The sequence below is a fragment of the Lampetra planeri genome, chromosome 3 (genome assembly GCF_965212315.1).
Source record: "Lampetra planeri chromosome 3, kcLamPlan1.2.h2, whole genome shotgun sequence".
NCBI lineage: Eukaryota > Metazoa > Chordata > Hyperoartia > Petromyzontiformes > Petromyzontidae > Lampetra > Lampetra planeri.
Genome location: NC_136109.1, coordinates 17,884,985 through 17,912,950, shown reverse-complemented (window position 1 = coordinate 17,912,950; position 27,966 = coordinate 17,884,985). Strand labels below are relative to the sequence as shown.

The window sequence follows — 27,966 nt, the reverse complement described above, 5'->3', positions numbered from 1 at the left end:
AAGTCTCATTCAGCCTGCAGTCTCTTTCAGTTTGGTTCTTCAATGGGATGTCGGTAAATATTTTCCAGTGAGTGTTTTTTATGTGGGAGGAAACATGAGAATTCAGTAATACTCGAGTCATGAACTAATATTCCTTGGTTCTTTTGGTAAAGTCACGTAGATAGAAAAAAAAAGTGAATAAAAAAACAATAATGTAGACTTTAGCCTGGTTCTTAATCGGAGTGAGTGTACTGGCAGTTTATAATGTAGACTGTAGCCTGGTTATTAAGTTTGGTGAGTGTACTGGCAGTCTATAGCGTAGACTGTAGTAATGGTTATTAAGCTGGGTGAGTGTACTGGCAGTCTATAATGTAAACTTCTTGGTTCTTTCAGTTAAAAATAAGAATACAAATAATAAAATGAAGATAAAAAATACAAATATATATGAACTAATGTTCTCTACTGCCATCTTCTGGGCACCTCGCAGCCTTACAAGTTGAGAGTTTTACAGCACATGATGACATCTGCATAGTCCAACACCAACCCCACCTCAAGCGCTTTACGATTGCATATCCTGCTTTGGAGAAGAATATCACAGCATCTTTAATTTGCACTTCTCAACAACCACCTACTGAATTAAATACCCATGTGTAGTACATAGTCCATGTTCACATATTGTAGTGAGATGTATGAATGGTTACAAGAATAAAAAAATTACCCTACCATGAGGTGACCCATGGTGGATCATCAGTTAACTGAGCTGGCACTACTGAGAATGTGGGTTCATATCCAGGTCGCCTTCGGTGATTAAAACATGTAACTAGTTGATAGTCTTCGCCTAGTCACCAATGATTGCACAAATACATCTATAATTGAATTTGGCTTTTGGCCTAATTAAGCGAAAGTTCCAACCCTAAGAATTTGTGGTTTGATTTGCATGCGGCAAGCATCTGTATAACAAAGCGTGTGGGAAAGTTCAGCCCCCTAGTGTGGATAAGAGATCACTTGATGGGATCTCAGAAGTAGTTCTATGATATAACCTTCCATGGACTGTTTTTAACGCAGGCCGATGCACACAGCTTAATGTATCGTCCTGATTCACACTTCATCTCATAACATGCCACTGGTAGCACAATTGGAATTTAATTTGGGAATGTATTTAATTATATTAAATTACCCTCCCCTTTCCAGTACTGTTTGAAAATTTCAATAACTTGTCAGCTTTTTGCCACAAAGTATTTAAATTAACAGTCATTGCAAGCAACCACACATTAGATGCAGTGTATGTGCTCATAATTCATTGTGTGTAATGTGCAGTTGAGAGTGGCCTGGCTCCAGGTGACACAAGTCGGGTGCTGATGCCCCCAGCAGAAAGTGTGTACTCTGATCCTTCCGCCGTGCAACCTGAAGCCAACTACGAGGAGGACTGGGATGTGTTTGACCCGTACGTATAACAAAGCTCTAAGCTGGATTGCATTGGAAATCATACTTGACAGCCTTAGAGTTGTTAATATTGTATTTATTCTGCAGTGATAGTTAAAAAAAATGCACATTCTCTCATTGTTTTCTTACCTCCTTGTCTCTTTTCCACTAATATCATGGTTGTTGCTCTCAAGAACTGCATGTATTGATAATGCTTCGGATCTCTAAGAGGATGGGGTACAGGTTTAGCTGCTTGTTGTTGTCCATACTGGGTGCAGCAGTCTTAACAAAATATGTTTTCTCTAGTTTTTTTTTCTAATAGAGCTTCCTTTGAAACATCTTTTACCTATTTTTCCAGCCTCACACTTTTGACCTGGTCAAGAAGGCACTGTAGGCCTTTGTGCATTTGTGTAACAAATGTAATTTTAAGTTAAGGTTTGAAATGTTCTAGGATATTGCTGAACCTAACTTAATATTATTTTTCGAAATGTGAAATTACTAAAAATATTCCATTATTTTTACGAATTTGTAAAGTCACTCTTGAACTATCATATGTATCTAAAATAAATATAAAAGTGTGTTTACACAATGTGCACGAAGCAGTTCTTTCCATTATGAAAGAGTATAATGGAAATGTGGTTTCTGCACATGTGTTTTTTTACCACAGGTACTATTTTATTAAGCACCTGCCACCACTGAGTGAAGACCAGCTGACTCGGAAACCTGCGCTTCCGTTGAAAACGCGCAGCACTCCGGAGTACTCTCTGGTGCTGGACCTTGTGAGTGTTTAACTAAAATTTGGCCATACATTATTGGGTTTTCTCCTTCATTGATACGTCTAGAATAATATAAATACTAATTTACAGAGATAGCCAGCTGGCTCGGACGTTTGAGCGCTGGGCTGACACTGACAAGTTCCTAGGTTCAAATCTAGCAGCTGCCCATAGTTTTCATCTCCTGGATAACATTGGAGGAAAAAATAATTTAAGTTTGGAAGGCCAGTAAGCTGAAAGTAAATATTTGCTCCCCTTTGACAATCTAATGCTGGATGAAGGCCTTAAACACAATGTCAGTGCATGGGGGGTTTGTTTGACCATTTTCTTAGGTTTCTTCAGTAAAGTCACGTAGGTAAAACATTAAAATTAATAAAAGTAAAATAAAATAAAAATCACGACGTTTCGGAGGCAACACAAGCTTCCGTCTTCAGGTGGAACCGTCACAGCCACGACAGCTGTATTTACTTGATACAGCTGTCGTGGCTGTGACAGTTCCTCCTGAAGACGGAAGCTTGTGTTGCCTCCGAAACGTCGTGATTTTTATTTTATTTTACTTTTATTAATTTTAATGTTTTACCTACGTGACTTTACCGAAGAAACCTAAGAATATGAATCCTTGCAGTCACGAAAGCTTCAAATCTAGATTTGTTTGACCATTCTTTACCACCCTGGTCAGTGTTGGTTGGTGAAGGTTGGAGAGGGCCCAGGATGGGTTAAATATAGTGAGCCACTCATGTTAGTCATGGCCAGGAATCAAACTGGTGGCCAGGGTCATAGCATTGCATTGCATGAACTAGTAGGCCACCACTCCACCACATTTTACACATAAATGGCACCTGTCTGGACTTTGATACTTTGGCACCAAAATCAATTTGGAATGTTCACAATTGTCTGTGTATGCTGAGAACGGTTGTCTTTCTACACCATTCTAAAACACACAAAAAACAGGACGAGACGCTGGTTCACTGCAGCCTGAATGAACTGGAGGATGCTGCACTCACTTTCCCCGTCCTCTTCCAGGACGTCAGTTACCAGGTAACCCGAACTGCACCCGCACACACATCGGCTTCAAAGCACACTGATCTCCAAATGTGATTGCTGTTTGGTCTATAGGTGTATTTTCGTTAAAGCGCGAAAAACAAGCATTCATATTTCTGCCAGTCTGTGTCCATACAGAGTGAACCATTGCTCTACATGTTATTGTGTTAAAGGAAGACACAACCCAAAAAGTATCTCTTGTAAATACTCTCCCAGAATCTGCATGTTGTGGCCTGTCAGACATGAGTTTGAAGCTTTATTCATGAGACAAAATACTTAAAAAATCTCTGACCAGGTGCAGCCACCATAGTGCACTATCGTGATGTCATTGCATTTGCTTATTAAAATGTATGGACCCGACAATGGAAATAGCACTCGAGTGCTCTAAACACTCATGACCTTACCTCAAAGGTTTGTTTCTCATGAATGAGGATTCAACCCATGCTGGGCAGCTGGGGACACAGACTAAATATACATGCAATATAAGGGTTGGAATGTATTTTGGGTTGGGTTTTTAAATATTTAATAAAATCTAATAGTAATTGACATTTTGCTTTCTTTGCAGGTATATGTAAGGTTAAGGCCACACTTTCGAGAGTTTCTGGAAAGAATGTCAAAAATCTATGAGGTAAGAACAAAGTTTGTATTCTATGGTAATCTTTTGACAGTACGTAAAGGCTTTATTTTGATAAGCTCTTCATTGTGCACATCTGATGAAAAATGTCTCTTTCTACAGGTAATCCTCTTTACTGCCTCCAAGAAGGTTTACGCAGATAAACTTTTGAACATTTTGGATCCAAAAAAGAAACTTGTAAAGTAAGCTGGTGTTTTCATTATTGCTTCTATACTTTGATGTTTTGATACTTTGATTGCTTTTTGTCATGCCTCAATTACATTCCACCACATGCTGGCAATACCTGTGAATTTTGGGCACCCCTCATAAATCTATACAAGTTGGAGTCATTTTTGTAAATATTTATTTTTAGGCTTACGTTGTTCTGTACCTGTAAAAAGGAGGACTCACAAAGAGCATTTAATTGGAGCTAGTAATGTAACGCGTATGGAGTAGTCCCAGGTGAGCTGTATTCAAGTTCTTATATACCCATCTTTAGTCTTCTATAGCCTTCTGAACCAATTCTGACCCTTTACCTAATCATTCCCTTGACCCCCCAATGGGTCTCTAACCGACCCTCCCTTTGTGCTTAAATGTCTTGAGTTTTGAGCCTTTCAAACCATTCCACTAGTCAGCATATCCCGTTCACATCCCGCCAATCCAGTGTACGTGAACGGGGCAGTCAATTGCGCGAGTCGAAGCTTGCGTTTTAACGGGTCATCCGTTACAGCTTGGACATCTGACCAATGAGAAACAAACGTACCCATTCTAACGGCAAAGTTGTAGGTTTATGCTATGTCACAATGGCAGATATAGTTAATTAATAAGGTACACTGGCAGCAGCCCTTACACCTGCAAAAGTAGGTACGCTTGCCACATTTCTCAACATCCTTCATGCATTGCCAAGCTTTAATACTCTATATTTCGTAGTGTAATCAACCGTAAAACTGCATTCTTTTTTGAACATTTAATCATCTAAACATTGTGTTTTTGCAATAGCTTTAGCTGGTTACCGTTGGCAAAAATGTCATTTTGAGCAAGACTGTTTTGATCCTAGAGTACACAGTACACTTTATTGAAAACATGTTTTTATATAGTAGTAGGTTTTTACCCTTTTAAACTGGTACAAAACTGACACCTTTTGTACCAGTTTCAAAGTGTAAAAACCTACTACTATATTTTGCCACTGGTAAAAGAGATCTCATAATGTTTTTATATATTTTCGATTATTTATTTATGTATGAATGAAGATCAATATTGATCGTTTTAATCATGGGCATGCTTTGATGCATAATGTATTGACTATCTGTGAGACATGTATATTTATGTGACATATGGTTAATGGTGGAATTACTCTGCAGACACAGGCTCTTTCGGGAGCACTGTGTATGTGTGCAAGGCAACTACGTGAAGGACCTCAACATCTTGGGCAGGGACCTCTCCAAGACCATCATTGTTGACAACTCCCCACAGGCCTTTGCATATCAGGCAAGTCACATCAATTTTAAATGAAAAGTGTTTATTCCACAAATTATATTTACATCACTTATTTTCTTGGTGAACTTTAAGTCATTATTAAGATAAAAACAATTGTATAGGGTTCCATCCAAGGTCGGCTTTCAACATAACTCAAATGTTTGTGTTGCACAATTAGCACGTGTGGATACGTACGGTGCGAAAGAAGTCCTACATACATATGTGATTATAAATAATAATAATAATAAGGTACAGTCTTTTGTCAATCCACTGCTGTATGAAGGCCCTTCCCACACTGTATCGGTCACGGGGGTTGTTTGGCTGTACACCACCATGCTAATCAAAGTGCGTTTGTGCAGGGGCATCCCGGAATGGCTCGCCGTTGATGTTCGCTGTGGCTAGGAATCATCGCAGTGCGCTAATGACTGCCCTGCTGTATATGTGCTTGATACAAACATGACTTAATGTAAATGGTTAGCACGTGACGTTTTAGGAACCTTGTTCATATATAAATATGAACAAATGTCAGTCGTAACTGACTTGCAAAAATGCAAATGTAAGTTTGCCATAATGCGTTTGCTGTTCTTTTCTCTTATTTTGCCAGTTATCAAATGGGATCCCAATTGAGAGCTGGTTTGTCGATAAAAATGACAAGGAGCTCCTGAAGCTCATTCCCTTTCTGGAGACACTGGTGGAAATGGTGAGCCAAGCTTCAAGAAGATCTGATTCATATCATTAAGAAAAGTGTTGTCCTCAAATATAACCTAGTATGAATGAAATCAAATGCAAGTTGTCTCCCTGCTCAGTCGAGCAAGGAGTGGCGGCACTCGTTTTTGTCGGTGGGTATGAACCATCAGTGTAAATTTGTACAGTCCCATAGAGGGGCCAGTTTCTCCATAGGACATTTGCTCTTGATACGCCATCAATTGTTTACCGGCGTACATAGCCACCACCACCCTCATGTTTCCCCACGTCTGTTTTGTTTTAATTCGGTTGATACCTTAAAAAGGTTATATAGTGCTTTCACTATACTCAAAATAATAGGTTTTACCCTTTCTGGCAATAGAACAGGTGTTAAGATGTTAAAACACCAAACAGAAACCTTTTGCAAGGAATCATGTCTGCATTAACCACATATACTTGTGGTGAACATGCAAAAAAACACATGCTCTGGTAGTATATGCATTGTGTTTGAAACTGATTGGTCCACACCAATCAGTTTTGATACTGGCAAGGGAGGTCCCATGATCACTATGCTCTCTATAGTGTCATTTTACATAGTACAAACGGCATACAGTGTGTGATGGTAAGAACTATGGTGAAATGAATTCTCCACTTGAGTGCATTTCTGTAATTGTAATGTGATTCTTTCCATCCCTAATATCCGTACAGAAGGAAGATGTGCGTCCACACATCCACGACCAGTTTCGCCTACATGACCTTCTGCCGCCAGACTGATGTGGATATGGTGCTGGTGCTGTCACCGTTTACTGGCCTTCCCAGCTCAATTTCCAGCATCACTTTCCACATCAGTGCCATCGCCTGCAACATTGTAGTATGACACCTGAATAACTCCGGACATCTTGGAACTTGTTTTTACAACAAGTGTACTACTTCAGACACCACCAGAAAGTTGTTTAATCTTCCAGTTAGGCCAAATCAGTTGGCATAATGAGGTTTGTTGTTTTTTATATGTAAACATAACAAATGCTAAAATGAAAAAAAAAGCTCAAATTAATGTAGAAACCTTATATTTTCTATGGTAGCTATGAAGAATTTTACATATTTAAGATCTGTTTATGTAAACGTTTTATCAAAATACACCGTTTGTTTTATTTTATGTGAATTATACAAACCAGCAAATCTTGTAAAATATCCCTTTTTAAAAATAGTTCAAGTACCTTTTTAAAACTTGGACTAAAATAGGAGGGTAAATGTGTAATGTGTAAATTGGAAGTTTTTACTTTTAAACAGCAGCGCAAATTTTAAACTTTGTATTTTTGTATTATTTTAACCTGTTGATCCCAGTGTATCTTTGCTGATGTTTATATGCATATCCATAACATTCGACTGTATTGCTGGACACGAATGAAGAAACGCTAGTCCTATCTGAACCCATGTTCATGTAAATGGCCAACTTAGTGCAGATTTTGATAAGTCAGTAACTTTGTAAATAGATGCATAATGGTGACCACCAGCCTGCTTTTACTCCAGGCTGTACAAAAAGCTGTGCAGCACCTTTCGTGATGACTTTTAGTCTTGGCCTAACCCAGGGTAATATGGACAGAACTGTGTAACTGCCTATAATAGTTTATAGATGTTCTTACTGGTGTACGAGTATATGTAATGTACGTCTAACCCCGCTTTCCTGGATATAAGCACCCTTACCCGCCCCTCGCTCTCTATCCTAAAGTCGGTGACATTCCTGTCTGATGCTTTGTAAAATAGCCAATGTGCATGCGTGGAACAAGTTGAAGCGTTCAAGGGTGTCCCGTCTTGTCTGCCCAACGTGGCACTTGGGCGATTTGTAGAGTGAGTGGTGTCTGATTGCAGAAAGAATTGTGGGTTAAATGGGATCCATCTCCTACCCCGTGTTGCACACAATAGGGTTGTGTTTTGGTTTTGAGTTTTAACATACAGTGGAACTCCAATTATCTGTAATCAAGTGAAGTGAATTAACAGCAAGCATAAACCAATGTCACATGATAATATATCATTTAATGTCAGTATTGTGATTAATCGGTTCACCTCATTGATAATCGATATAACTGTCCCTGGAACATGTTTCAGTAATCGTGGTACATTCGTTTATGCAGTCGGTAATCCATGACATCAGAATTCCCTTAAAAAAGCTTTAAAAGAACAATGTTTTCCCAAAAGTACTGTAATTGCTACATTTTGAATTGGAGGTTAATATAAACAATTGTACTTGCCATATCTAAGTTATTACAGTACTATATTAACTAGCACTTTTAGAATATTCTAATCAGGACTTAATTTTTTCCTCAATATTTTACCTTGTTGTTGGCTTCGAGATGGGATTATCAGCGTCGGACACTATACCGCCCAGATTACAAGGTACGCATATCCACAGTACGATATTATTTTGCCATAAATTCTGATATGATCATGATTTAGGACAAAATAAGACGAGAGTTCTGGATTTTTGCATATGAAAATTAAGCACTGGGTTGAATTATCTGAGATGAAGGAATGTACAAAAAATTCTGGTGAAATTTATATAAAAAAGTGACTTATAAAGGTTCCATATTTTCACCTACTTGTAAACGGAATCTTTCTTCGATATGAAAGAATGTGTTGTGTTAAAGTAATGTATAGTCATTGGCACGCAGAGATCAAAATAATGTACAAGGCTTATATAGATAGGGCACCATTGTACCTGCCAATAATTTCATTCCAGTAAGGGTCAGGTGCAGACTTAAGAGATTCATTTGATTAAAGGTGCTTGTTAGCCATTGTTTAGGACATTTGGTCATTTTGCATTCATGAATTGTGAACTTTGGTCATTTTTTCGTGAAGAATTTTGCCACTTTCATAATTCCAATTGAATTCAACCTGTGATATTACCCAATTCACTGCGGATAATCCGAGTTCTACTGTAGTAGGTATGTCTGAAGTTTTATAGGTTTTAAAATTGAACAGAATGACGGGTCAGCTCGGCACATAATACATTTAATTAAAGAATGGTTAATGTTTTGAGAGATTAAAGAATGCCTAGTTTTTAAATACTGTAGTTCCTTTGTATTTCCATTTTATATGTACAGTAAATTTAATTCGCCCTCTAGAAAGGGTAACAGAAGAGAAGAAACAATATTGTGTCCTGCATTTACAGCAAAGTATTTGAAACTATTCTGCAAAAGGCATGGACAGTACTTCACATCAGCATTCACATTTTCAAATTTAGCATTCTCTTACATACTGTACTGACCAGTAATTATGTTAAAAGCATTGGGGTCTGTTGCATATCACTGATTTGCTTGTTGCAACAGGCAAAACATTTTCCTTATTTGGCAGGTGCTCCTGTTGGCACAACATATTTAGCAAGTAGAAGTAACGGACACATTGTTTTTGATCAGATACTGTAAAGTATATATTTCCAGCTTGTGTCAAGAATAGGGTGGTTAAGTTTTGAATGAATGACCCAGAAGTGTTGCTAGTTATTGACATCGTTTGGTGTCACTGATTTCATATGCCAATTCGACTTGCGACACTTACAGACGCACACCACCTTTAGCCGACTATTAGCCGAGCTATAGGTTTTGCACTGTGTACTGTACAGATTTTTGCTTGTGCTATCTTGAAATGAAAAGGTCCATTTTATACACATGGCTTCCTGTCAAGTTGGAATTTTATGTAGTTCTCATTTGCTTTGCCCGATGCTTGCATGAATGGTTGTTGCTCTTGAAAACGCACTATTGGCTGGTGTACACAGTTTGTTTTGTTTGGCCACTGAAACAAGTGTTGAAACGAGCGCACCAGCCAAGTTTTTAATTCCATGCGATTTATCAAGCCATGCGCGTTTACTCCATTGCCTTTGTTGTATCTTGCTGCATGTTTTGTGACTTTGATTTGTGCTTCGAGAATTTAAAGTGAAACGAAAATATATTTTTCGTACGATATGGTGTCCATATTCGCTCCAAATTTTATTGTATTTTATGCTTCTCTGCTTGCTACAGTATTACACTCAATTAAACCACTTGCCCACTCACTAGGTGGCAACTCTTCTCCATACTTTACATTTCCATAAGGGGTGCCCTGTCCAGCGACCTCTGGTTTTTGGAGATGGTCTTCTCACAAGAAACACGAATGGGCCATTTGTATAGCAATGACTGCCCGGTCTCTTGAAACCAATTAAAATGATATCTCCCAAAAAGCGCACCAGAATGTACAAAGTATTGGTACAGTGATACCCAATAAACTGCCCAGAGTGTGTCATTGAACTGACCTGAACAAAACACAAGACGCTACAATCCAAGCAGCTGCTGTCCGGTCGAGACAATTATGTGGTGAACATCCCGGTAAGAGCCATCATAAATTCCGATCACCTGGTCTGCATGAGAATGGAGCAGCCCTGTATGCACGTGGTGATTGTCGCTATCGGCATGGTTGGTCGGGCAGAATGAAACTATCATCAACAAGCCTGGGTGAAGGTAAGTTGCAAGGAAATGTTTTTCTTACCATCTATGTAAACTCTAGGTTGTGTGCAAAGTGGATTTTTAAATAGGGATCATGCACAATGCACTGTTGAGGCAGATTTGTTTTAAAGTGCAAAAAGCGGTTAAGTTCGTAATCAAAAACTTGTTTAATCCAAAACGTCATGCGAGATGCGTAACATCGCATGCAAAGTGAATCGGCATGGCAATTTCCTTAACACATTTTGAACTCGTGTTCATTAAGCTGGAAACTCGGTCGCCATTAAAGTTTAAAAGATTTTGAGCATGTTAGGTAAAATACAATAACATCACCTAACATCACATTTACATGTATACCGTCCGTAAAGTTAACGTGTTTTTGTTTACCGTTTTATTTCGTTCATAACCCACTTGGACATTTTTTTGTCATCACGGATTTATTAAAAGCGTTTTATATGTGCTGTATAGTAAGTGCAAGTAGCAACATCATTTGGTGTACCAAAATAAAGCAATATGTATTTTTCTTTGCGTGCAAACAAGTCTTGTTTTATATACACCGCTGCGTGTGTGACGTTAGGAGATGTCTGACGTTGAACCAAAACCGGCTTTGTCATTTGGGTAACTGCGACGAGATATTCGTCCCTTAAGTTCGATATTGTTTTAGGTGGTGTAAGGGAGGAGACTTGGAGGACACATTTGGGGGCAAGTCACCCTTCAACAACGGAGGGCAGAGGAGCGACCCTCACAACAACGAGCGATAAAAACACTGCAAGTTGGCACAAGTAGGGGGCACAGCTGGTGAACGTCAGCCAAGTAATCTCAGTCAATCCATAGCACCTGGGGCCTGTCCCGTGACTTGCCAGCGGGCGTTTTACGCTTCACGTGGCCTCAAAGTGCACCTAGCCTGGCACAAGTGTCGTGAGGATGTCACCGCCACTTTGTCACGGTTTATTTTAGTTTTTTCCACCGATCCAACACGCAGTGAAGTCCGTCTTCAGTGTAAGCCGATTTGGGTCACCCGAATTAATAATCGCGTGGCTTGGGGGGATCTACAACAGCAGCTGCTGATGCTGCACACCCGTGGCTTGTGTGTGGTTCATGCCACGGTAAGCTAAAAATAGTTTAGTTTTATTTGCATATTTGATTTTAAAAAAGTGATGTATTTACCTTTCCTATACTTTGCACTTGGTCGTGTTTAGGATTGTTGGTTGTAAGGTTCTGACCATGTGCCCCCTACTGGACATCGGTGAAAAAGAGCTTTATAGTTAATCGGATTCCTCCAGTAGAAATTAATATTCTGATTCTCTTTCCCCTCCCACCCCACCACGGGTGATGTTGTCCAGAAATATCCCGGATAGGTCGGTCTGCTTTCCTGTGGTGGCTCCTTCCTCTCCGTGCAAGTTTTTCTTCATTCTCTTAGGTTTTTTCGGTAAAGTCACGTAGGTAAAAATAAATAAGAAAAGGACCAACATTTTAAATAATAAAATAATAGCATTTTTTTTATATATAAATCGCGTTTCGGAGGCATCACAAGTCTCCGTCATCAGGAGACTTGTGTTGCCTCCGAAACGTCGTGATTTATTATTTTATTTCATTTATTTCAATTATGTTATTTATTTTCACTTACGTGACTTTACCGAAAAAACCTAAGAGTATGAATCCTTGCAGTCACGAAAGCTTCAAATCTAGAATTCTTCTTCATTGCCGGCGTCTGTGCGCACGTGTCCTCTGGTGACTGCAAACAGCTTGAACCGGGGCAGGCCGGAAAGCCACCATGTGTCCACGGGGGGATGTGATGTGTGTGCTGTTTTTGGACGCTACTGGGCAGTGGGAGGCAGTCGCCCTCCAACAACAACAGAGGGCGGAGGAGCGACGCTCACAATAACGAGCGGAGCGCCGGGTGGCTAAAGCACAGCAAGTTGGCACAGTAGGGGGCACAGGTGGTGCATCAGCCAGTCATCTCGGTCATCTCAATCATTCGACCCGTGGCACCTGCTGGGTCTGCCCCGTGACCTCCTGCCAGCGGGCGTTTGACACTTCACGTGGCCTCAAGGTGCACCTAGCCTGGCACAAGCGTCGTGGTGACGTCACCGCCACTTAGTGGCGAATGCTGTTTTTGGAAAGGACACTTAAGAGAGGGGCAACTGCGTGTCTGTGTATGTCTGTGTGTGTGTATGTTTGTGTGTCGTGGGGAGCGGTGGTGTAGCGGTTAGCGCTACGCTGCGCTATGAACCTGGCGACCCGAGTTCGATTCTCGCTCACGACCAACACCACAGTGACGATTATCTGAACCGGTACTGGGCCTCCCCTAGGTCGACTCAGCCTCAACATGAGTACCTGGTGCGGTGTGTAAACATCGTCACTGGGAAGACAAAGGCGGTCGGGCGTGGTGCTGGCCACACCCATCCCCTCGTGTACCGTTCCGGCCTTCATAGGTACCCGCTAACAGCACTTGCCCCCTACAGTCTGTTAAGGCTACACGGGGGATCTTTGTATGTATGTCCCTTCCACGTGTGGCCCTATCTATGAGATGTCAACCAATTCGCCTGGTATGCAGGAGGGCATTTGTTCGAGCCCAGCCCCTGCTGTATATTAGGGAGTGTGCATGTTCTCCCTGTGGAAATGACACTTAAGAGAGAGGATTTTTCTCCAGGTCCTCCCGGTTCTTTTCCCTCCACACTTAAGACACATGCCTTTGGAGTATTTGGCTGCTAGAAATTTCCACATGATGGTCAGCCACTTCGTTGAACTATCATTTGTGCTCAGGTCGCTTTTGTAAAAGTGATGTATATCTTCAGTGCGCCTTGCTTGGTAAAATAAAGTTGTTTTAATCGTTTGAGCGCTGCCACGAAATTTAGACCTCGGGAAACCGTAATTTTATATTTGAAGCTGCGGTGATGGTTGCCGGATAAATCTGCAGGCGATATAACACAGCGAAATCCTGTCCACCACGAGTAAAACATGAACAAAAGCCAAATAAACTCGTTAAAAATGTTTTTTTTAAAAAACGTATTTATTAACAACTTGGTTAAAATTTCGATTTAAAGCTTTCGTGACTGCAGGGATTCATATTCTTGGTTCTTTCGGTAAAGTCACGTAGAAGGGAAACAATAAAATAATAAAAATATAAAACAAAATTCTCACGACGTTTCGACTGCAAACTTTGTTAAACTCACGGTCTTTGAGAAGTGCGTCAATGGCGCCTGGGACAAGCCACGTGGTGAGATACGACACGTGTCGTACGCCTGACACGCCACGTGGTGAGACACGACACGTGTCTACGCCTGACACGCCACGTGTTGGGACACGCCACGTGGCGCCGATTTCACAGTTTAGGGACCGCGGCGTTTTTGACCTACACACAAAATATATAATTAATAAAAAATGCGTCCATACAAAATGTGAATTGCTTTAAAGTAGAAGATTGATTTATTCCGATTTTGATACAACCATGCATTGTCACTGGATCTAAGTAGGTGTGCAAAATGTGAAATTGATTGGACAACGGGAAGTGGACGGAAGTTTGATTACAAGATTTGACCCAGAGGAATCAAGTTAAGTAAAACCGTGAAAAAAAATCAGGCTTTATGTATCTATTACTCAACGTCGTTAGCCTGCAGCGAACATATGGATATTTTTTTTAACTAATCTGATCAACGTATTTCTTTATGCATTCTAGACACGTTCCTTAGCAATGTGACCGAACCTTCAGCAATTGATAATGCACTGTCTTGTTTTGTTTGCCCGCGAGGTTGGGCTGTCGATGAATATTGAGCATGGTTTAACCACGGCATTAAATCGATTCATTTAAAATAAATATATCCACATAAGTAAGCCGCCGCAGCAACCTTGCAAATGAAAATTCCAGCATACATGAAGTGCAATAGCACGACAGACGATGAAAACCAATGGTAGAAATAACCAACTTTCCAGGAAACATTAAAATATTAAGCCGATGTTACAGCTCAAGCCGCAGATTTTTGCCACCAATCTTGCATAACACGTGGGGAGGTTCTTTTAAATTTCCACTGCGCTACTCACAACAGGAAACGTGGCCGCGTCTCAATAATCCCGGCCACGGCTGATCACTCTGGGGCAGGGGGGGGGGAGCCCTTTGAGAAGGCGGCGATCACAACGCGAACAGGGGCCCCAGCCACTCACTGCGCTCGGCAATCCCCTTAAATACTCCCCAATCCGTCTCACCCTGCGCCCAGATCCCCTCCCCGCAAGCCTCCCGCAGGCACGGACATCCCTCCCCATCCCTTTAGCCTCTCCCTTTCCACTCCGACACCTCCCCCCTTCCACTCCTCCGCTGAACCACCATTGCCCCTCTCCGCTTCGAACACAACGGGACCGGGTCACGGCCACAATCTTCCCTGCCCGCTGCCATCAACCACGTCACCTCCCCTCTCCATCTCTGCTACTCATCCTCCCACCACCACCACCACCCCCCGACTCTCGATTCATTTTCGCCAATCTCATCATGGCGGAGGAGGACGAGTGGCCGAGCAACCCCGGCACAAGCAGCGGCACGGGAATCTCACAATCCGCTGATGCTTCTGCGGAGATGCCGGGCTACGTGGAGCTCTTCTCGTTGGCCCTGGGCACGTGGCGTCGGGCGTGGCGCGACTGCGCCGGCTGCGGCTACGCGGGGGCTTGGGACGCCCTTGGGGAGAGCGCCTTCGTCAGCTGCTCCGACGCGGCCATTCTGCTCGGGCTCGCGTTGGGATGGACGCTGCTTCGCCACGCCGCCACGGAGAAGGTCTTCGGGGTAGGAGACGCACCGAGAGACGGGCGGGGTGTTGCAGAGGGGGGATGGGGGGGGCGGGGGGCGGTGTGAAACGGGCGCGCGCGCACGTGGTGGACACGCACGTGTGTACATGCGTGTGTGTGTACATGCGTGTGTGTGTATATGTGTGGGTGCTTGTATGGTCACTTGGTCATACTATACACGTAATATACGGCACGCGCACACAGCATCCACACATGCACGCACATTATACGCGTGTGTTGGCGTAAAAAATGCGGAGGGAGTGGGTGACGCATTGCTGAGCACACTGCGCAATGAAGCCAGCGAGCCGAGCGAGTTACATTCCCAGCCAGACTCACTCCGGTGAAGAACATTGATGTCAGAACCGATCCTGCTCTGCCCCCCCCCCCTAATCCTCCACGCTTTCACCCACCCACGTTGACCAGCGTAGTGAAGTATGGTCATCCTATGCGCCATCTATTGTAAACCTATGACCCCCGCCCCCCCTATCATGCAGCTGTCAGAATCTCTCTCGGTTGCCCAGCCCAGACTGAAGTGTCTCGTCTTTCTCCCAATTTATCCTTTCATTTCTTCCCAATGTTTTAGCCTCTGGCTGCAATCGGGATTTTGCTCCCCCCCCCTCTCACCCCAGAAGCTTTATTATTATGATTACGATTGTGGACCCCAGGAGTCTCTCTATATTATTTGCAGGAGGATCCTGCTGGTTCCATACATTCCAATTGAGTAATTTGCCCGCTTGCAAACTATATCCCTGCCAACAGCTGTACTCGAATAACAAACCACGTGTGTTGGCTTTTACACATACGAACGTTACAACAAAAAACACCCAGTAACATCAACAACATCAGTATTTGTGCTTGTGCACCACTGCCATCGCAGTATTCGCCAAATGATTCATGCAATAATGCGGCCAATATTTTAGCCTCTGGCTGCAATCGGGATTTTGCTCCCCCCCCACCTCTCACCAACACGCATGTACATTTCAATTGTATGCGTAGACACGTCATTGTTTTAAATACGTATGCATTAAATGGATATCGATTAGGGCTGAACGATTAATCGATTTCAAATGGAAATCGCGATTTGAAACAATGCGATTGGCGAATCGCAAAGGCCGCGATTTTTTTGCGATTTGAAAAGTCCTTTTACTTTCTTATTGGAATTGGTTTATTATTTATTATTATTATAACATTATTTATTTAACTTAACAATTGTTCAATGTTTTATTGTTATATTGATTTGAAAAAAATACATGTTGAAAGCAATTGATATCTTTTAAGTTATCATCATTGCATTAGAATATATAGAGCAGTTAATATTTTGATGGTATCATGTGGTAATGCTTGCGAATATTGAATTGAAGCTTGACATTTAAAAAAGATAATCGCAAATCAAATCTCAATGTCAGAAAAATCGCAATGAGATATTTTCCCACAATTGTTGAGCCCTAATATATTCGCATATGCAGAATCTTTATTTCGACTGGAGGAATCCGATGAGCTACGATTCTCTTTTTCACAGATATGCAGCAGTTTTCACAGATGTCCAGTAGTGTTGTGTAATTAAAATTGTCTTGGGGGATGCTATGTATAAGATTTAATCGATTAATCAAACGTTATTTACTTTAGCGCCCTTCACAATACAAATCGTCCCAGGGACATTAAAAACGTCTGCAATATGAATCAACAAGAATGTAAATTACACAACACAATCGATTGTTTTTCTCAGATGTTCAGTGTACGCACACGCGGAGAGTTTAAAGACAAAATCCCGGGCGTAGCCTCGTGGAGCATTCGGCCAAGTGCTCTGAGAGAGCATCCCGATAGAAGGCTGGAACGTCGTACAATGTGGGGGTGGCGAACAACCCGCCCGGCCGTCTTTGTCTCCCCAGCATAATGACGTTTACGCAACGCACGAGGTACTCCTTTTAGGCCGAGTCAACATAGAGGGAGGCCCAGGGCAGGGTTCTGAAACCACTGGCCAACGATGTTACTCCGGTTCGTAGCGCAGTGCGCTAACCACTTCGCCACATCAACACCCGCCACTCGCCACGGCGCCTGTGCCAGGCTAGGTGCAGGAGGTCTCAGGACAGACCCAGCATGTGCCATGGGTTGGCTGACTGAGATGACCAGTAGATGCACCAGTTGTGCCCCCTACTGTGCCAGGCTAGGTGCAGGAGGTCTCGGGTTGGCTGACTGAGATGACCGGTAGATGCACCAGATGTACCCCCTACTGTGCCAGGCTAGGTGCAGGAGGTCTCGGAACAGACCCAGCAGATGCTATGGGTTGGCTGACTGAGATGACTGGTAGATGCATCAGCTGTGCCCCCTACTGTGCCAGGCTAGGTGCAGGAGGTCTCGGAACAGACCCAGCAGATGCTATGGGTTGGCTGACTGAGATGACCGGTAGATGCATCAGCTGTGCCCCCTACTGTGCCAGGCTAGGTGCAGGAGGTCTCGGGAACAGACCCAGAAGGTGCCATGGGTTGGCTGAGTGAGATGACTGGAAGATGCACCAGCTGTGCCCTCTACTGTGCCAGGCTAGGTGCAGGACGTCTCGGGTTGGCTGACTGAGATGACCGGTAGATGCATCAGCTGTGCCCCCTACTGTGCCAGGCTAGGTGCAGGAGGTCTCGGGAACAGACCCAGCAGGTGCCATGGGTTGGCTAACTGAGATGACTGGTAGATGCACACCAGCTGTGCCCGCTACTGCGCCATACACACACATTTATGCTCACACACACACACTTGTGCCCATACACGCAATAGTCTATGATCACACACATTTATTCACACACGTTAGACACAACAAGAGTTGCGACACAAGATATATTTGACATATCCTTGGCACGGCATAATAAACGCCATGTGTGTAGCAATTAAGGGTTACGAGTTTTGAAAGGCGCCGGTCTTGGGCAAATAACGGCACCAGGGGCACGCACTGCAAAATACAAAGATCCCCCATATAGCCTTAACAGACTCTAGGGGCAAGTGCTGTTAGCGAGCACCTATGAAGGCTGCAACGGTACACGAGGGGGTGGGTGGCCAGCACCACGCCCGACCGCCTTTGTCTCATTTGAGGCTGAGTCGACCTAGGGGAGGCCCGGGACCGGTTCAGATAATCGTCACTGGCACAAACGCGCTAACCGCTGCACCACCGCTCTGCACACACCGCCACGCACGCCGTATGTTGTTTCATCATAATGATAAGTGCGCTGCCCTCTGTCGATCCACTGCTAGATGGATGCCATCTTCCCCCAAGCTGTTACCATCTCTGCACGATCTTGCGATGTTAACAATCCGTCCCGCTCGGAGGAGATGGTTTGCGATGAATGTTTATTGTGCTAATTACTACCGATCAATCCTTCCATATCGAGTTGTCCCGATTGTACAAAGCAACATCGTCATCATCGGACCCTGGTCTATCCACTGCTGGATGAAGGCCTCCTCCCCAGGGCTGCTGCCACCTCCTCCTCCTCCTCACGATCCTGCAATGTGACAATCCAGCTAACATCTTTGTCATCTCCCAGTAGAGCGATGTAATCGGCTCGTGTGATGGTGTTGATCTTGGCCATACAAACGACACGTGTCGAGTAGACGAACGAGTGAATCAAGTTTGTTTAACATGGTAAAAGACCCCTTGAGATGTGTACCCCTTTGAATGGAGACTATTTAATTCAGAATCTGTATTTATCCTGGAGAAATCCTATGAGCTTTCAAGCTCTTTCTCACAGATGTCCAGTAGGAGCGGGTTAGAAACTTGCAACAACAAACAATACAAAAACGATAGGAGTGCAAAGTACAGGAAAGGTAAACAAATCACTAAATTAAGTAATATAATGAAAACTAAACTATTTTTAATTTTACCAGGTAAAGCCCACTGACCTATTCTTTTTCAGAAGCTACCTGGCCACAAATGATAAGAGTTCAACGAAGTGACGTATGTTGTGGAAATGTATAGCAGCCAAATACAGGTAGTCCTCGACTTACGATGGAGATGCGTTACGACGACCCCATCGTAAGTCAAAAATATCGTAAGTCGAAGATGGCCTAGCCTACCCAGGAGTCTTAAAGAATGGTGACAATTTAGCAAAACAGAGCAAGTTACAGTAACGTACTGTAAAAACTATATACTGTATGTATTTATTCATTACAATGCTGTATTGCACAGTCAAATGTAAAGTAAAAAAACAAGGTAAATTCTTAGCCTACCTAAATGAAATGCAATTTAATAGAAAGTTTTTTCAGGAAACAATCCTATCTGCTATAAAAACAACTTTTAACATGCATTGATCGTATCGTGGTAACCCTAAAATGAAATCGCTAAAGCTACGTTTCATACATGCATTGAACGTATCGTAACGTATCATATTGTACTGTACGCTGCTGCGTTTGCCTGCCGCGTGAAATTTAAAATATTTTCAAATTTTGTCGTATCGCCATCGTAAGATCGAAATATCGTAAGTCGGAGCATCGTAACTCGGGGACTATCTGTAATCTAAACAAAACTATACCAATACTATACAGGTCCTTTGTCAATTCACTGCTGGATAAACACCTCCCCACACTGTGGGGGGGTCATTGGGGTTATTTCAACAAACTGTACTTCACCACACCTGTCAATGGGGCTTGATTAATGGGTGGAGGCAGGACCGGTTCAGATATCACTCGCTATTGATGTTAACCATGGCAGGGCAGAACACTTGGGTCGTCAGATTCATCAGGGGCAGTGCGCTAACCACTGCACCATCGTTCCACATACAGTGGTAATAACGCCACCTCCTATGCCCGGGGCTTGGAAGCTGTGATATGGATTGAACTCATGTGTTTTGATTATTTGAAAGGCTAAACCGCACAAGGTATCTGCACTTAGTTGTGCACCCGTCGACTCGAGGTGGATTGCTGGCCACGGCTAACATCAGCGGCGAGTCGTGTCTGAGCTGGTCCTGCACCCCGGCCTTCCACTAACTCGCGCGGTGAAGTATGGTCAAACAATCCCTGCAACGAGAACGGTGTGATGAGATCCTCACAGCAGCTGATTAACAAAGGGGAAGTAATTTACGATTCGTATCCGTATATAAATATTTACACGTTCTCTTTGGAAACGGGTACACATCTCAATGAGGTCTTGAGCCAGTCAAACAAATTGGATTTACTCATCCATCTACTCGACACTCATCGTTTGTACGACCAAGACCTGCAGGTGAGCTGATTCAATCGCTCCATCGCCTACCGGGAGGATGATATCAGCTCGCGTGTTAGGTGTTGGACGGATTGTTACATCGCAGGGTCGCGAGCGGTTGCGGCAACGGCGGCGGCTCTGGGAGGCCTTCATCCAGCAGTGGATTGACCAAAGGCCGACGATGACATTGATCGTTCGCATGGTCGTAGCAAACCGCATAGCACGGGTGATCGGTGTGGTAGCACATTAACCCGGACGGTGACAGTGCCCCGAAAATCAACGAGTGTGGCTCAATCATTTATGTCGGGGACGCGGCGTTGGGACACGGCGGTGTGGGGAGGCGGCGTGTGCAGTCTTGTGCGCGCGCGTGATGGATGGCATGGAAGAGGATGGAGGAGAGAGGAAGGGGTGACGATGATTGGGGTGCGGTGGTCATTTATTTCACTCTGTTGGGATGGAGGGGGTAAGGTGGGTTGGTTGTTGGGAGGGGAGTTTTCCTACGTGTGGCTGCGTGTGGTGGGTGCAGATGAAGTCACACGCAGCATGAGACAGCGTTTGTTATTCTAATGAGCCCCCCGGCATCGTCGCCTTCAATACTAATTGCCCTCCCCTCCCCTCCCCCCGCATTAAAGGTGGCAACAGGCACCCTCGGGATATCGAGGGTATGCGTTTTCAACCCGGGACCCATCTCGTGTGACCAGGCGAAACATTAAGAGGCACGGACGGACTGACCTTCATGCAGGGACAATCCAGGCACTTTTGAAAACGATCATCGTCATCATTAGTCTCATCATTAGCATGACGCCAACTTTCGTGACTCCTGTTCAAATTAGCCTCAAAGGGGTTCGCAAGAGTGCAGTGTTAAAGCCAGAGGATGTGAACGCATTCATCATCATTATCACCAGCCATGGCCAATTCACCGCTGGATGAAGACCTCGGCAAGCCTCCACCACCTCCACATCTCACGATCCTGCGCGATGTAAAAATCCACCTAGCACCGGCACATGAACCAAATTTATTTCTCCACATCCTTGGTGAACGTCCTTTCGAACGTCCCATTCCTTACCTGCCACTCCGTTATTATTCTTGATCATCAGCCATCCCTTCGAGTGACATGTCCTGCCCAAGTGGATGCGGTAACACAAATGATTATGGTAACTATTTACCCAGCAAAGTATGACGGAGTTTGACGACTCGTGTTCAAGAGGACCTTCCTTTGGGATGTTTGGTCAATATCATAAAGGAGTGTTTGACTTCGTGTCACCCACCAAGGTTACAACTAGGTTCAAAACCTGCTTGGCTTCTGAAACATGGCAATATGGGGAGGGCATTTCAGGTGAATCGATTTTATGCGTTTTTTGGTACATTAGCTGATTGTGGGTATTGCTCCAACAATGTAATACTCTAAAGCACTAGCTGAGTGATACCGTGAGTGTCTCTATGCTCAAACAAGTACTGCGACAGCACACGTTTCTGATTAGGCAGTGGGGGAAATTCCAAATTTCGATGGCGGGGGACAGTCTCATAATGGGACACGGCATAAATAATGTACGATTATTATTAAATAATGTTGAGTGCGCCTGTGCATCGTGCATGGTTAGGCTTCATTGTAGATTGAATGGTTCTTAAACCCTCCTTTGTGACAGAATATGCAATTGTACGTACTTATTTGCGTTATAATTTACACGTGTTAAATGAATTTCACTACTGTAATGGCGTGGGCCATTTAACAGATCGGAACAGCATGCAGAATGACATTGGGGTGAACACTGTGGCAATCATAGTACAGCGTCACATATCAGACTTGCTGGGGCGGGGGGAATTAGATGTAGGTGGATATTGAAAGGGTCGGATATATACGAACAATTATTGAAAACGACGGTTGCAAGACCCATGCACAAATAAGTGGCTGGACAACAATGAAGAGCAAACTGCTTAAACATGGGTGAATGCAGGACCGTGCTCTGGAAGTAAGCGAACGCACGTGAGATCGGGAATAGAGTATGTTCTATGGCATGGTCGTTGCGTTATAATAAATGATGTATAATATAGAGTAAAGCACAGTCCGTGATAACAAGTGAGGCTGAACAAAGACCGAGGTGCGTGGGTAGCATCTAGAAGCATCCAACAGCATCCCGTCTTGTGTGATGCTACGCCGAGGCAGCCGTACAACCGCTTATTCCTACTCGCGTTATGTCCAGTTCGCATCCACGTTCTAACAAAAACATGTTCCCTCGTACATTCATCGCGTTGTATCCAATTCGTGTTATGAAAACACGTGTTATAGGAGCACGGCCTGTACTTGGTGCATGCGAGGACGTTGGGATTTGGGAACATCTCTGGAAATTGATAGTTACAGCACGCGCAAACGCTGACTCGGCGGTGTGGGCGGCCAATTCGCCGGGGCGGATTTGTCACGGTCAAATACGCGACACCGTACTCGCAGAACGCAATCGGGGGTGAAGCTGTGAACGCAGAGAATGCACGGTGGAATGGGCAAAGATGCGACATAGCGTGCGCAACGAGCGTGCCAGGTCCACAGCTGACTGGTACCACCGTGCCCACGTCTCCTGAGACTACGGCACGATATTACCCCTGTGGAGCCCGCTCCCTGGCCTCTGTCTTTCCGTCGCCTTAGGGTTATGACAGCTGCCTCCACTTGGTCAAATACAAGCCCCCCCCCCTCTCCTTTGCCTTCAACAATTGGGAGTGTAATGTGGCGCTTGTGAAAGCCCCAGAACGTACATACGAATGCACGCACGCACTGCAGCTGCTGCTACACGAGGCTGGGGCAGCGGAGAACATGAAATGCTTAATGACACGCTCTGGATATGTATCGTGTTTGCTCCAACTCCAACATGCCTACTCTTGTACGGATGCTATAAAGGCCACAAGCTCGCAGAGTCTCACACTGTCAGCTGGCGGTCATAGAGCTCGAGATGCCTGCGTGGTGTTAAAACGATGCAGAATAAATATTCCATTAATAATTCGTTTGCACCACTGTATGTACAGGGTTATATTTCGTGTCAACATGTATTGCTTTTGAAACGTGCAATACTTATTCATGTATGTGTAAGTAGTTATACAATACACTGGGCAGTGATAGCACAGTGGTTAGCCTCCTGCACCTGGGTTAGATTCCTGATCACAGGCAACCACGAGTGGCTAGTCCTGTCTGGACTTGTCCTGGGTTTCTATTTGGTTGACTTGGCCTTAAATGGCCTACCTAGAGTGGGGTTTAAACATCAGTGCTGGGGAATCATGTTGCCGAGCATGCTCCTGGCTACATCACACCCCTTTGTGTTCCACACGGGCTTCCATATTCGCTCGCTGACAGCACTTGTCCCAAAAGTTTGTACGGCTATACGGATGGTCTTTGGATCTCTAGGTGCTACAACACAAGGACAAGTCATAGCATTCTGAAAAGTAGATAGTAGGAATACTAAAGTGAGACTCATATTTTTCATAATTCATCATAAGAACAACAGTTATGGTAATTCGCTTAGACGTTTGAGTTATATCCAGGATAAAATTCCCAAATGTCAAATCTTCAAACTTTGAATGCGTAATTCCATATATTATGGTAACTGCAGTCTCCAACTACCCTATATTACTATCAGTACTGGACTGTAAATCTTCCATCCCTCTCTCAGCTCTGAATAACAGCCAGTCCCTGGAACCTTCACTGACTCCAGTATGAATGCATTCTTTTTTCTAAATGTGACCTATTGGACTGATTTATTTGTTGTAATAACTTTGTTGTTTGTGCTTTTTACTTTTGGTGCCATTTCTTAATTAGTTTATTCAGTTTTAATTTTGCTTGGTAGCAGGGTTTTCATTTGCTTGGTAGTGGCTGTATATGGGATTTGGTCCTCATATATAATTCCTGTACAGTGTTATGGGATGCTGTTAGCATGAATGACGCTATGTAAAATGAAAGTATTATTATTACAATGCAGTGTTAATGATACGTTGCACTTCTGCTCTTCATTGCATTGTGGTAAGAAGACAAATAAATAAATACTATATCCTGTAATAAAAATGAGGCCATGCATAAATTGAACATCCTGATATTAGTTTCAAGGCAAGTATTGGCACAGTGGAATGCAATTAAAGTTATTGAGTTGCATTCCAGGCCATGGATCGCATCAGTCACAAGTTATATCTAAACCGGTTGTGGTCCTTCCCACCTCATAAACCCACCATTGACCAAACAACCCCCATGAGTGACACAACATGGGAGATCCTTCATCCAGCACTAGGTTGAAAAAAATACTCTTGTCAAAGAAAAAGAAGAATTTATCATAGGAACCCCAAATGTTTCATATCATGAGCTACATTTCTGAATAACGGTGTTGAGTTTCCAATTTGCATATGTAAGTTACGTGATAGGTTATAAGGGAGTGTTTTTTTTTTATAGCAAGCTATGACTGGTATCGTCCTAAAAGTGCTGCTTTGGGCAGCACTGCTCCGCATTGGCGGCCCTGAGCAGGGGGTAGTAGAGCCACATTACCATGACGAGATTTAGAGTCTGTTTAGGTCTCGGCGGAATATGGGTTTGAGAATTTAACCGCGACCACTCATCAAAGTGATGCATAAAAAAGAATGTCAGGGATCGAAGTGATCTGATCCTAATGGTAAGTACAGCACCGTCTAGTGCAGTATGTTTGTGGACCGCGGTTGGCCGAAATAACGGTGTGGTGGCCCGCAACCTGCTGTGCCCTTCAGCAAAACATAAAACGAGCGTACAAACTTGTTGAGCATACGTGTTTACGCTCACAAAGTCATATATATGTATACTTTATGTGACTCATTTGCATTTAAAAATGTTAATCCTGTGTGATGTTCAAAACTGGCTGTATTAAACGTGCTCTAGACGAGGAATAATTTGGCAGTACTTTATGTAAATGTGGTAATGTGCAATACGTCAAAATCAAAACATCATTACAAGAAATGGCTTCCAATAGTGCAAGCCTTTCAAAGCCCACCAAACACGCGAATCAAATTTAAATACTAATTGAGAATTATGTAAATCAATAAAAAAAACGCAGTACAGTATTTAATGAGCTTATACAATAACTGATGCCCATAAAAAGGAGCCAACATGGAAGTCCTCTGCAGGATAATAACATTAAAGAGACAGCGCTATGAATGGTTCACAATGCAGGTCCAAAACACCTCATCGGCGTTGCTGCTGACACTAACGCGACCCAGTAACGCAGGTAGCAGAACACGAAAGCACTGGTGGTGACGTGGCCTCGTGGGAGCACGTTTGACACTTTTGCAGATGTTCACAGTTCGAATCCAGCAGCCGCCCTGATTATTACTGCTGGTATAATAACCATCATCATTTACATTGGATATTAAAGATCACCTGCTGACATTCGAGAGAGTAGACCACTGTGTGTGCTGGCGTCAGGGTCCAAATTAGCCAAATTCGAAAATGACCCACAAAAAATGTACTCAATTGGGATTATATACAAAAGCAATCATTGTCACCTACTGGCAGACTAATGCCCCAGGCCACTCTTGCAAATGAGACTTATCCTGGGCTCTTGAGTTCTCATTTGGTTACACAAAATAAACTAGAAACTTAACAGTATTGATATAATAGGAGGCTAATGTTTTTGGGAAATTACCCTTTTGCGGGGCAAAGGCAGAATATACACAGGATAAAGACATTGTTATAATTGTTTATAAAAGTAAGTTGGTTTGTGCAGGGACACGTCGGTAGAAGGGGGGGGGGAGGGCGATGGTCGGTGGGTCAGGAATAGCGACAGCATGGAAAGGGAAGGACCGTGTCCCAGGGTGATCCAGCGAGGAAATGGAATAATTAAATTGGCTGGTGTGCAGGTGCTGGGTCGAATGTTGCATCTCAAAATCCTGAGAGATGGCATTGGATTAGGGTTGTCTTTATCCAGAGTGGATTGGTCATTGGTGATGATTATGATACATCATTTTAAAACACAATATGATGTATTGAACTTGAAGAGACAATAACATTTTGAGGCTGTTGGCATATACATTACTGTACTTTAAACTGTTTTCTATCATAAGATTTTGGGTCACCATCATTTATAAGAAATGGTCACCTGACACTGTAAGGTTTGTAGAGTATTGTAATGTACTTGATTTTTATGGTAAAAGGCAGTATTAATGATGATAGTGGTACAATGTGTTTAGGTCATGTTTGTGGGCAGCAGCATTTATTCAAAGTATGCATTGATCGATTACAATCCATTGTCATCATCATGGAACTGCGTGTGCCAAAATCAATAATTTACGATTTATGCAAAGTATATGCAAATGCGTTTTTTTAATATAATTTCGTCTTCAGGAAGCTGGCAAGTGTGTACAAATAAGACAGAAAAGAACGAAACAATACAAACAAGATGGTAAAAACAAGACAAAGAATCATTACCCGACAAGTAATGGGATCACTTGGGATGGTGAATTGTTGTTGCAATCCTGCTCATCATACAGTGAGTGCGTTCTCAAGGTCTTCACTGAGTGAATGAATCAACGTGGGTTCTACATGGCTTGAATCTTGCTGACAGTTATTTAATAATGTGGGGCATTACCAAAGCATGATGCTGGCTGCAAAGAGGATGTCAAAGACTCTGTGTTATCGCTTGTAACATTTGTCGTTTTGTTTGTGGTGTCACGCCCCATATTTGCCACAAATTGCAGAGCAGCAGACCGATTAATTTGAAGAAAAATAAAACAAAATCTCTTCCTCTTTTACGTCTGGCTATCCATGTAAAATGAGGTGTAATGTTATCACTGGATCTATTTGAGCACAAATAATCTTTGAATGTAATTGTGCAATTCTTAATTGAGATTTACATTTCGGTGTATCATTAGATTACGGCGGCGTTGTATTCCAAAAGGGGGTGGAGAGAGTCTCGTTGGAAACGAACTCGTAATTTTAGTTGAAGCTGATTAAACAAACAAACCAAAATAAAATGTGTGGAGAAAAGGGAGCTTTGTGCACACTCTCACGTTTGCACAAATCCTAATCCCATGGGTCACCGATTTGGAAATTGGCGTTGAAAGCACTGTGGGTGCCCGCAAGGACTGAATGGGGGGGGGGAAGTGAATCACAAAATTGGCAATTTCTTTTGTAGAATTTCCCCCAACAGAAGCGACGCACCCATTAGCGTCGTACAGAGTGCGATGACACCCAATATGTACATGTATTTTTGCAATGTCGATACAGTGCTGGTCCAGTGCCGTACAGCATAAACGTGAAATGTCTTCAGTATTTATATACAGTCGCGTGCATCAAATATTCACGGCAGATTAAATAACAGCGCCTTAGAATCCCACGACTGTACATATAAAGTACCTCGTGGCAGTTCAAGAAATACTGCATATGGTACTATTGTACAGCATTGTATAGGAACTATATTGTTATTGTGCTACTGTGATCACTGTCGCGGTCGAAAAACCACAATACTGCATTCAGTTTTGTCTTGCATCAAATGTTAGATTGGTTAACTTCCTCCATCTGGCCCGCATTAACACAGAGCCCACTCTCGGTAAACTCTCCAGGGT

At 43.2% G+C, this 27,966-nt stretch overlaps 2 protein-coding genes across 11 annotated transcripts in view; both read left to right on the top strand.

The window, feature by feature from the left end:
- The window catches only part of LOC144739352 (CTD small phosphatase-like protein 2), a 30,352-nt gene extending 19,372 nt beyond the window's left edge, over positions 1–10,980 (top strand). For all 10 annotated transcript variants that reach the window (XM_078622344.1, XM_078622373.1, XM_078622334.1 and 7 more), the window contains 8 exons: positions 1,297–1,423; positions 2,069–2,180; positions 3,126–3,212; positions 3,781–3,843; positions 3,952–4,031; positions 5,190–5,316; positions 5,909–6,004; positions 6,697–10,980. In XM_078622344.1, the coding sequence (XP_078478470.1) occupies positions 1,297–1,423; positions 2,069–2,180; positions 3,126–3,212; positions 3,781–3,843; positions 3,952–4,031; positions 5,190–5,316; positions 5,909–6,004; positions 6,697–6,762 (758 nt within the window). In that variant the 3' untranslated portion in view covers positions 6,763–10,980. The remainder of the gene's footprint in view (positions 1–1,296; positions 1,424–2,068; positions 2,181–3,125; positions 3,213–3,780; positions 3,844–3,951; positions 4,032–5,189; positions 5,317–5,908; positions 6,005–6,696) is intronic.
- A 3,619-nt stretch (positions 10,981–14,599) lies between these two features.
- Positions 14,600–27,966, top strand: part of LOC144739339 (ceramide synthase 1-like) — a 58,743-nt gene continuing 45,376 nt past the window's right edge. Inside the window, exon 1 of the mRNA XM_078622307.1 lies at positions 14,600–15,228. Within this exon, the coding sequence (XP_078478433.1) occupies positions 14,941–15,228 (288 nt within the window). The 5' untranslated portion in view covers positions 14,600–14,940. The remainder of the gene's footprint in view (positions 15,229–27,966) is intronic.